The sequence below is a fragment of the Hyalella azteca genome, unplaced genomic scaffold (genome assembly GCF_000764305.2).
Source record: "Hyalella azteca isolate HAZT.00-mixed unplaced genomic scaffold, Hazt_2.0.2 contig7253, whole genome shotgun sequence".
In the NCBI taxonomy this organism is placed as follows: Eukaryota; Metazoa; Arthropoda; class Malacostraca; order Amphipoda; family Hyalellidae; genus Hyalella; species Hyalella azteca.
This window is the reverse complement of record NW_025937381.1, coordinates 366,317-378,077: the sequence shown is the minus strand read 5'-3', so window position 1 is coordinate 378,077 and position 11,761 is coordinate 366,317. Positions and strand designations below refer to the sequence as shown.

The following is an 11,761-nucleotide window of genomic DNA, read 5'->3' as shown; positions in this document are numbered from 1 at the left end:
TTATTGTCCAAGTTATTTTCATTATAATTATTGTATAAAAATGTTTTCTATCCAGTTGTACGGAAAAGAAAAAATCGAATTTCATTCGCTGAAATTGAAGCAAAATTAAGCCATTAATTAAAGGACTAAAAATGATTCCTGGATATCATAAGCATTTTGTCAAGTCAATTAAAATCCAATATGCTGGGGATGTCAACGCCTAGCCAAGTTTCACTGCCCATCGACGTTTTCAACCCCGAGACAAATTAGTGTATTTACGAACATTTGCTACCCTTGAGATATTGTGGTAGCATACGCTCTGAATTTATGTTAGTTAGTCCATAAACTGCTTTCTAATGTGATGAGCGCCGTTGTCTGTGGCCAAGTCCCACATCTGGCCAGAAATGATAAATAATAACTCTTCTTACTTGAGGCCAAGCGTAAAGAATCGATTGTGAATGCAACCAATCCAGCGGTTCGGAGCTAAGGTGCTTAGAGTGAGTTGACGGATGCCTTGGCTGGCGTCAGGGCTTGGCAATACTTACTGAAGTGCCAGTGCTGAACCTCGAAAGGCATTTGGCTCATAATCCTATTGAAAATCTTGCCCGACAAGCTCGGCAGGTAACGTATCTGAAACAACGAAATTGTTTGGCAGAAAGTACTAAATAATTTGTTTATAATAATAATAATAATAATAATAGCGGTTTCAGCGTTTATTAGGCCATAGGCCTGTCGCCGATTCTTAACATCGCAGAACATCCACAGCATGTTGCGGTCTCGAACTCACAACTCACAGATTCAAATTCTGCTGTGCTTAACCGCCCGGCCTCCTTGCCGATTCTGACCAGAAACTGGCGCACAGAGCTGGGATCGAACCCGCGCCTCTCTGCGCCAATCTTGGTACTCTGAACTTTAACCACTGGGGTACCCTGACGGCCAACATAACGAACTTGCTGAACAAGCATCAGGATTAAATCTAGAATGCGGCATGCAAATTTCTGTTGGATTGAAACCATTTTTAGTCAAAAACTCAAGTATTGTTGTGCAAGATTTGCAAATATTTGAGGAAACAATTCGATTGAGAATGTGTATTTCAGAGAGGAAAACCACAAACTTTTGGTGTCTCGGAAGCAACGGCGTCCACGAGATCATCGACGACCTCATGAATTTTTTCCGGCGCCCGACCAGTGGCTTCGACGAACATTCTGCGCGCCGCGCATCGGGCGTCGAAGAAATCTTTGCCGTACGCTTCTTTAGCCTCGTCAGGAGCCTCCTGCCACACTTTAGCGTCATTCAGCCTCATGGCATCATGCGAGCAGATGTTCGTTCTGAAATATATTTATTTATAGACATTATTATTGTGCCGCTGCCGCATGTGAAAATAAGTGCAAATTGTAGCCAGATTATTTGTAATAGACAGTATACATTTTCGTAAGGCAACAAATAACAAACTCAACATCGATTTTCGCATCAAAAGTCTCCGCGTACCACCTAAAAGGTGGAGAATTAGTGGTATTTGCAGGCTACAGTTTGTGAAACGCTGGATTAACAAAACGAAGAATGCCTGATAGGAACTTATAGATATGCGCATAATATTGAATGAGAGCTTTTCAATAGAGGAGAAAAAGGATTCTTGAAATATTCATTGCTATATACTTTCTGTTTATAGGTAGCAGTCTATTGAGTGAGGTGACTTGCATTTTATGTCACTGTGTACCACGCGGAAAGCTGACAAATCGAAAATTTGTTATTACGTTACTATTTCCTCATAAGTGTTTTGCGGGCTGAATACAATATTCCATACCTGCAAAAATGAGGTGACAAAAAATGTGCCATACGGATTGAATATAATATCTCTAAATAAGAACAGGGTGACGAAGAAATGCTTCACTCACTTGTAGAGCGCGGGCTCTATAGTATGCACGGAGATGTTCCATTTCTTCATCTCGATACGCAGTCCGTCGCTGAAGGCTACGACTGCGTGCTTGCTCATGCAGTAGGCCGTGAAGCCATACATAGTGTAACGTCCTGCTCAACAAATAACCGCTTCTTTACATTTTCGCAAAACCATACACACAAAATTACACATTGAAAGAAAATTTAATAACAGTCCATTGAAATGTTATAGATCTGCGTTTTCAGACCTTATTGTTTCTTGTGCAGCGCCTTTCGAGTTCATCTAAGTATTTGGGAACTGCTGGTCAGCCCCGAAAACTAAGATCCGGGGAACGAGTTAGCATCACATAATTTATGTTATATTTTTAGAAAATAGAAATTTTACTTTCTATTTTTTAGAAATTTTACTTTCTAACACCACAGCCAGCCTAGCACCTTTTATGGTTGAACTGTTCAACCGCTCCCTCGCTGACGGCGTTGTCCCTGAGAACTTCAAATCCGCTTACATCACGCCGCTTCTCAAAAAGCCGGACCTTGACGCCTCAGACCCAAATTCGTATCGACCCATTCGACGCCTAAAAACAGAACTTTTCCGTAGAGCCTTTGAATCTTAGACCTAGCCGTCATCTAATCTATTATGTATATTACTCATGTTTGTTCTATCATAGACGTCGTCAGTCTTGGCATATGTCCTTTGTTTTAGCATAGACGTCATCTGTTTTTATCCTCTCGTGTCTTTTTTAGCCACTTGTAACGTGCCCTCGAAGTTCGATCCGAACGAGACGCCACGACAATCTCTTCGTGGAATAATAATAATAATAATAATAATTCCTATCTTACTTTTAATTTATCGCTAAAAAATTTATGGATGTTTTCGGAAGTGGTTCTCCTTTTTGGAATATTTATCCCTTCAACGCCCGGGTGTACCGTACGGTCGCCTTTCAAATATGCTCCGTTATACTATTTTCATCATAAATAATTGGCGCTACTTGTTTTGTCGTAAGCAGGGAACGTGTCCCTGCTTTGTTTTGGTGGTGCAATTCTGCTCTCTGCCGCCAACCACGCAGTACAGCGCTGACCTTGTAGGGTTGTGGTGCCATTCAAAAAAAATGTGGTCGTTAAAGGGGAATGTTAAACTGTTTCGTGAGGCCAACAAACCAAGTGGATATTCCATGACGAACTAGCCTTGACTGTCTGAATTACCAATTGCCAAATTACCGATTATCAAAAGTTCGGATGGTCTTAATTGTCACGCCCACCAATGACCGGAAGTTGAAAGATACTTCCCTATTGGCTTAAATAAGCAAGGCTTGGATATGACTGATTGATAACTCAAAGACAAGCTCAACTCAATGTATTTATAGATAAAGAGCAAATTAAGACAAAACAAATCAGACGGATGCGAAAAATAAGTACTAAGCGAATTAAAAATCGCTCACAAGAGTTATAACAAATCGAACGCAGGAGAGAGCTAGAGCACGGAGGTTTTTAGAATATACGCACGAACCCTGGCGTCGGATTGAAAATCCTATATGAGAGAAACCAGTACGCAAGTCGGGATCAGCAGCTTGTCTGACGGCTACGACCAATTTAATGCCCACTTCAGAGTCGTGCTAAATCTTTGGGGCCTGATAGTCAGTGGTGTGAAATTTGCATAGTTAGTACTTCTTTACAAACTCAAATGACTCATATTTTTGCTAGGAAAGCGGAAGCATAGCCTGCACTGAAATCGCAAGATTTCAAAAAACAAAAGATTTTTTTTTAAATCTCTTTTTCGACAAACCTGCAATAGAGGCGACATTGACTACCCTTCCCTCTCGTGCCTGACGCAGCAAAGGCAGAAAGGCTTTAGTAACGGCCACGGGCGCCAGCGAGTTCACCTCCAGCACTCGTCGGTACGTCGACATCGTCAATAACTCTACTTCACCACCCAACGCGATCCCGGCGTTGTTCACGATGCTCCACAGCTTGAGTTCTGCACAAACATTTTTAGTAGATTATATACCTTTTTTGCTTGAGCTTTTACTTACACCCTATCTTGGTATCATGTCCAATTTCGATATATTCGTTTGTTCGAAATTTGTCGAGGGGCAGATGGTGTCTAAATTTATACGGACTGTTGGCAGTATGAAAGGTTGGAAATTTCTCACACAATTTTCTTAACTTTAAGATTCGCATTGTTTTTAAATATTAATTGAATGGTTATAAATATTTTCTACTTTCACTCCTAAGCTATTGTCAGTGAATAGAAAACTATTTAGAAATGGAATTCTCTAGCAACTAAAGCTTCTCTCAAGTTAAAGCTACTAGCTTGTTTGATCCTTCATTAGGTTTATAATCTAACAGAAAATTCAGTACTTGTCAAAAAAATAAATCTGAATATTTATTAAAGAACACAATGTAAAAGCCTTATATCATGAATAACTCACCGTTTATATTTTATTCTTAAGAAACTTGAAGAAACGTCTCCTATTTTGAACAATGAGTCATTGAATGCAGCTATGCAGGTTATGTGTAAAATGCGTTATCAGAATTTACCAACACGAAAATTACGATAAAATTATCAATGTACTATCAATGAATGATCGTACAATTATCACAGAATTTGTATTACCAGATTTATCCAGATACTCTTTGACAACTTGTACAGCTTTTTCGATGTCACATTGTTCGACCACGTCCAGTTTGATCACGACGATTTTCTTATCCTTCCCTAGCTCCTTCGCGCCTGAACCTTCAGGATACAGGCACCCAGCAAAAACCTGTAGTTTGATTATAATTATCCAAAAATTTTAATTATTCGACCGCTCTCCATAATTGTTGTTCAGGCAACATCAACGTCGACAGACGCAAAAATTTAATGACTTGCGTACAAATTCAGCTTTGTTCTGCGCTTGTAATATATATTTTTACTAAATATTTTTAACTGATTTTTTGAAATATGCCGTACAATCAAACTCAAGACATATGACATATTTATATTGTAGACAGTAAATTACCGTAAAAAGACACTCAGATTGCAATGATAAATAACTTCGCGCCTTATTCATCTAAAATAATTAATAGGGATTCAAATCTTGAATTACCGTATTACCTAACTATCACTATTATTAATAACTGGCATTAACTTAAAATTGTTGTCAGTCATGACAAAATAATATAACTCGGTATAATATTTGACGATGATGGTGATAGTTATAGTAATCAACATGCATGAAATACTCGCGATAATCAAATTCATTTCGTGTAGATATTACCGTGAAGCCCATGTTCGCGAGCCTCTGTGCCAGCTTGTTGCCGAAGCCGGAGTCGCATCCTGATGAAATAAATAACATCGGACTGAAGTATTATCTAATCCGTTTAATTGAAGAAAGAGGCAACACATTAGGTCATACTATTTCTAATTTATATGACAGAAAACGGGACTCATAATATTTTCCTTTTTGTCGGATTATTTTTATATCGATATTACAGCAAGCTCTAACCGGGAATAAATGAATCCTTTTCCGCAGTACAGGCTGCGATTAAAGCAGGATTACATGCCGCAGGATTAAGATTAAACTATGACGTTTCAACAATTTTACTTAGATAGGATGAGATTTCTTGTAAGACTGGAACAAAGAATTTCTACACACATTAATTTTTGAATCTTCATTTCGTACCCATGAATCTTTGGGCTGACTGCACACCAAATTATTCAAGCGGTGTGCTCACAAGATCCGTTAATTAGTGACGCATTTGGTGAAATAAAATGCTTCTAATGCCACATTTTAGCGGCTAATATTAAATATTAGGAGTATGCCGCAAGAACCTGGTGGTGCACGGTGATTGTACAAACTTTCCTAGAGCGACGCGATAAAAAATGTGAGGTAGAGACTGCGATAGACACTCTTGGAATCGTTGATCTTGGAACCGCTTATTTACAGTCACTCTGAATCACTAAATAAACTCAGAATACAAGCGATATTATTTGAATCCCTACGACGAAATAATAGCAAAGGAATAAGTTTTGAAGACAAGTGATGGCCGAATTCTGTTATGAAGTAAGCTCAGTAAATAATAGTTTTCATTCAAAACCTTTGCCCAGTCAGTGCTACCTACCATTCATTTTCCAAATTAATATTTGTTTCTATAGCACTCATATTTTTAGTCCATCGCGTGTCACGCTGGTCTTCGTATAATCCTATTATCTAGAAATGTTATGCTACCCTGTTGATTAACGATGATTGTTGATTATTATTCTGTGTTGTATTTCTCAATGTCATGACTTGTTTGATATGAGGCTCGTTGCATGCGAACTCTTATCTGATTGCTGCCGTCTATCAACGGGCACCGTGTCTCAAGGTGAGCTCTTGGTATATATATAAAGTAGACTTTGTCTTCTTTTATTCTTCCTGCAGTTAAATGGTATGCATAGAGCTGAATTGTATGTTTATCGCTGTGTTTAAAATGGAAAGCTCAAACCCTTCTATTTGGAACGCGATTAAGAACTACAACTACTTCGCGTCGGCTCTTCGGGCCGTATATATCTATAAATTAAAAACATTTATTAACAGTTCAAAAATTTGTTAGTGAAAACATTGTCTTATCAAAAAAGTTTATAGTAAATAAAATTGAGACCAAGACGAAAATAGGTCTAGTTTTAATTCATTTATAATTTTAAATTGTTTATTTATCTTGTGAACCTCTAATATCGATGATTTTTCTAGGCTGAATTTTTCGATAATTAAGTTAGGTTTATTATAGTTATCCCGATGTTTTATTAAGCTTTTATTTGTCCTCATCAAAAAGAAGGGCGACCTATTCCGGTTTGTTCGAATTTATTAAATTAATGGTTTTTACTCTCTGTACTCTTGAATATATTGTTTCCCAAAATAAAAAAAAATTCATCGATAACGCGAAATTTATGAACTTCCTCATCGAACACTCAAGCAGACTTCAAATGTTATCAGTGTGGTTACGTCATGGACTACTAAAAATATGAAAGATAAAAAATGCAATGGTAGGATAGAATGACAAATAATTAGAAACGCGGATTGACGTCTCGACAAACTAACTGTAAGCAATAAAGAGACCGGCTGCCTTCGAAGCGTTTGAAATTCTGGTGCCAGAAGAAGCCGTGCAAATAGATCTAAGGAACGTAAAGTAAAAGGATCCATTGTTCATACTGGTATATTGATTATAGCTTTTCCGGATTAACTAAAATATAGAAATGATTATATATAAACGCGTTTAGTACTAGTTGAATCCAGATAATGCGTCATTTTAACATTCAATCAGTTTATATATGTCAATCATCAGTTGAAAATTCGTTTCAAATCAGATTATCTGGAAGTAATTACTTTGATGAAAAATACTTTTAACATGCCCACCTGTAATGAAGACAGCCTTCTTCTCGGTATCTTTGATGTACGTCTTTTCTTTGAAGAATTCTTCATGTATTTTAAGAGCCAAGTCTGCAACGTACAGACTAAAAAATCCGACAGCGAGTCCCTTTACAACCCAGTGGCAGCTCAGCATGTACAGCATAGCCCAGACAACGAAGAAAGTAGCGCAGTAATGCTTCTGCTTTGGCCATATCAGAGCCATGTTCGGGAAGTGCAACTCTGCGTGCGATGGTGAAGGTGGACAAGCAAAGAGTGGTCCTTTTTTAGTAAACATTCAAGATCTGTATCTGGCCGTTGATAAGATAGCATGAACCATGCGGAGATAATGCTGCAATTTTTCGGCAAAATTCATGTTGCATTATGTGGATTAAAATCATCATGCAATGAATTTCAAGTTTCTATGTTCTCGAGCGAATATTTTCTGTGTTCTTCAATCACTGTGTTTAGCTTTGAGCTTTGTCAAAGAGAGGGAAATGAATTACGACTTTATTTAATGAATTGAGTACGAGTTCTTCAGTCTCAATATGTAGTCGTATCAGAATAAAAAGTTTCTCCACTGATATTTTTCAGGCTATAATTATAATCACGAACTTTTGGTGCCTCTGAGGAGACAGCGTCTATGAGAACATCAACGACCCCATAAATCTTGTCCGGCGTCTGACCGGTGGAATCGATGAACGCCCTGAACGCCGCGCATCTGCTTTGTGCCGAGAAGTCTGCGCCGTACGCGTCCTTGGCCCCATGCAGGTGCCTACTGCCATGAACACCTTAGCGCCATTCTTTCTCATGGTCTCAAAAGAACAAAAATTCATCCTGAAATATATCATTGCATAATTTTTAAATAAATATTTCTAATCAAGATGGGATTGTTGTTGAATGGGATCTACCTTTTCGAAGGTAGATTATACCATTCTCCATTCTTACAGCAATCTCCCGGTGTATTGATCCATCAGTTATTTATTCATCGCTTGGAGAGCTGAAATTTCCAAAATAAAAAATTTGCTGTTTTTTATGTTGCTGTCAGGACGAATATGACGAAATTTAATTTTTATTCACTAATGAGCAAAAAGCTATCAATTCAGTTGACTGGCTCTGTTGTATGTACAGAGATGTTCGACAATGCACAAGACGTCATTAGCTGAAGGCTACAGTTACGACTGCGTGCATGCTCATGCAGTAGGCCGTTAAGCCGTACATCATCTAACGTCCTGCTCAACAGGTAACCGAATTATTTCAATTATTTTTCAAATTTACCTAGCTACGTATGTACGACTTTTCCATCAATTTTAAACTAGTTACAAATGACGATAATTTAATATAGCCCAAAAATGACATAAGAGTCATTTTTACAGATCCGAGAGTAGGTCGAAGCCGAGGGTATCGTTTAGCTCAAGTATTGTTATGTTTATTTAATACGGCATCAGATAGTGAGAGGTTGAGTTATGTGATATAATCCAGTGAATGTTTTTTACCGATCAACGAACTTAAAGTATGTCTCCCGAATCAAAACAATGTCACGATTTCTTCTAGAAACACCACTAAGGAAGTATTTACAGTAACTATTTAAAAATATTTCTTCGATAAATATTTATTTTATTATTTATTTATTTACAGTAAATATTCCTTCGTCAGAAGCATCAGTTCGTTTTGATCGTTAACAGTAATTCTATAAATGCTGGTATTCTATTTTCAAGACGTGGCGAGAAATGATGGTATGGGTAACGAGTAACGAGTTCCCACACAAACTTCACGGGAATATTTTAAATATTTTTATTTATGGGATCAAATTAGATTTATGTTATGACTCTGATTTCCCTCACATACTTCTTTTCCTAAATTTTTCCATATACTGTACATTTCAAACACTTTGGTGATGTTCTTTAAAGCATTAATCGTATGATACATCAGATCGTCAACATTCCAAGTTTTTTATTAACAATTTTTCTTTATTACAGCAGCGCTGTGTGAAACCGTCATGTTCTTTGAAAATCTCGTATAAAATCCATCAAACTCAAGAAATCACTATTGGAATGATTCCGTCACTTGAACAAAAAGGATATCGGTCGAATTAATACATTAGTCTGATCGCCGATTCGGGTCATCAAAAGGGTCAGTATAAGTCATCAGTTATTTTATTATGTGAATGAGGCATAAGAGCCCCGGTGCTGTCGCTTTGAAATAATATTGCGAGAACATCAACAGAAGAAGGTCTTCATGTGGTTTTGTTAATCGGGAGTCTCAGGTCTCTGTTCGGTTATTGCTCTTCGCATTAACCGAAAAGGAATATGATGGGCTTGAGCCCGATATTAGTGAACAAAAGATGGAGAGAAGCAGTGCAGTGGTATAATTCCCTTGAGCTTTAATAGTTTGTGTTTATATAGTATAGTAGCATTGAACAAATCAACCCAGAAATGCAAAACTTCACCTTCACAGTGGTATTCTTTGGAAATTCGAGCGTTGAAACTAACCAAAGTTATCGCCTAAATAAAACCTTAAGCTTACAAACGCGTAAGTATTAAGCTGGTTACAATAATGTTGTCTGCTTCGATGAAGGTTACGCACATAATTCTTCGTTATATTAATCTAAAGTTGAATTATTTTCTACCAGCCCACCATCTCACCGAACAACTTCTCATTTTCGAGAAAGATCTAGAAAGATCATTCTCTTCTCATTCTGGAGGAAGATTCTCTCGATAATCTTCTCCGAAGATTCTCGTTGGTATTATTGATGTAGGTCTTCTATTTGATCATTATTTGTGGATTTTCAATGCCATATCTGAAACTTACAAACTGAAATATTAAACAGCAAACCCCTTTACCACCCAGTATACCTCAGTATGTACACCGTACAGCGCAGCTCAAACGACAAAAAAAAATCAAAATTTTGCTTCTGTTTGGCCACGCCACCGCCATGTTCGGGAGGGCTACTTTGTGGGAGATGGTGCATGGTGGTTGGCAGGTAAATAAAGAGTGGAGCTGTTGAGTGATCGATGTTGGAATAACCATTGTATATCTACGTTATTTGTATTATGCGATTTATTTATGAAAAGGAACAATATTTGATTTTAAAATAAAGCTTAACCTAGAATTTGTCTTGGTAATTTTTGTGCGATTCAGTAACTACCTTTTTCTCATAGAGCTTTCAAAAATAAATGTTAAAATCTTGCGCTCCCTTGGCACAATCATTGTATCTACTAGATAATTCATTCACTAGAAACTCTCAATTAGTATTTAAATCGCTGCGGCTTATTTTTATCCTCATTTTAAGTTCATGCACCTTATAAAACCACGAAAAATTTCTAACTTTCAAATTCATTGCAACTCAAGATCTGACATAAAATGGAGACGGCATTGAGGCTAACAAATAAACGTCATTTGTAGAACTTTCTTATTTTATTCAAACTATGATTATACATGAACACCATCTTATAATATAAAACATTTATACAAATAATATAATATTTTAAAGTTACACAATCTGCTAAGATATGAGCAGTTCATCAAAAATTTCTCGCATAAAAAATATACAAAGTTAAACCGTACTTCTTGTACCAGAATAAAATTCCGATAAATTTTGGTTAAAATTCAAATAATTTTGCAACATATATATGTATTTATATTATATGATCATGAGACCAAAATTTGTTGCAAATTTCATTTTCAAAATGCTCTCGTAGCAATTTTGTGTCAGAAATTAGATACCATACATTAATTGCCTTGCTAATCCATTGAATTCTGGATCAGTTTTGTGTGAGGATAAAATGTTTAAAATTTATGGTCATACTTACCTTCATTAAAAAATACTTCATAAAAAGGGAATAGTAACTGTGTTCTCCTCATGCAAAAGTTCCATTGTTATATGACAATAAAAACATTTTCAGCAGTTTTTGCGTAAGTTCATGTTTAGGTAAAATAGTGTAAAGAGTTTTCAATGCAACACATGTTAATTATAATTAAAATGTAGTTTGTATTTGCCCTCACTAAACAAAGTAAAATAACTATGAATGAACATTCACTGGGGAAACACAAAATATAAGAACTGGATTGAATGTTTGATTTTTTGGTGTCGATTCACCATGTAAAGTTCTTTTGAAATCAGTACATTGGAAATGGAAGACTTGAAATGCGTTGGATAAATTTTTTAATTTAATCTTCCTTCTTCCCTATTTCGACATACTTAATCTTTGCTATTTTTTTTTTGCTTAATCATCAATAATAACGTGTAGGAAATTATTTCTTCACTTTACAGTGAAAATGCACTGCAACAACAACGACACAAAATGTTACCATTCTTTTAACAATTTGTACAAAAATGAATAAAATGTGTATATATCGGCAAAAATTGCATACTGAACTCAAGTTATTTTACAAATTCTCTTTCATTTTCTTCACATATCATAATTTTTTTGCTATAGCTTTACTGTACATAAGAGCAATATTTACGTAAGAGCCTGATTTTTTTTCTGTATTTCGAAACAGAGTTTGTGAATAAATTGGTT

At 36.5% G+C, this 11,761-nt stretch overlaps 1 protein-coding gene across 1 annotated transcript; it reads right to left on the bottom strand.

Annotated features, from left to right (window-relative positions):
* LOC108664293 (short-chain dehydrogenase/reductase family 9C member 7) lies at positions 1 to 7,498 on the bottom strand. The gene is made up of 7 exons (XM_018150860.2): positions 7,248 to 7,498; positions 5,133 to 5,191; positions 4,490 to 4,637; positions 3,659 to 3,850; positions 1,875 to 2,007; positions 1,094 to 1,307; positions 1 to 609 (listed from the first exon to the last, which is right to left on the bottom strand). Exons 1-7 carry the CDS (start codon positions 7,462 to 7,464, stop codon positions 472 to 474), a joined length of 1,101 nt encoding a protein of 366 aa, XP_018006349.1. The 5' UTR covers positions 7,465 to 7,498; the 3' UTR covers positions 1 to 471.
* Positions 7,499 to 11,761: the final 4,263 nt, after the last annotated feature.

Excerpts from the sequence above, each read along its gene's own strand:
- LOC108664293 (XM_018150860.2), bottom strand. The coding sequence starts at position 7,464 with ATGGCTCTGATATGGCCAAAGCAGAAGCATTACTGCGCTACTTTCTTC. Across the intron at positions 2,008-3,658 it reads CAATGTCGCCTCTATTGCAG|GACGTTACACTATGTATGGC; the intron begins GTTTGTCGAAAA and ends TTTGTTGAGCAG. Across the intron at positions 1,308-1,874 it reads ATAGAGCCCGCGCTCTACAA|AACGAACATCTGCTCGCATG; the intron begins GTGAGTGAAGCA and ends AATATATTTCAG.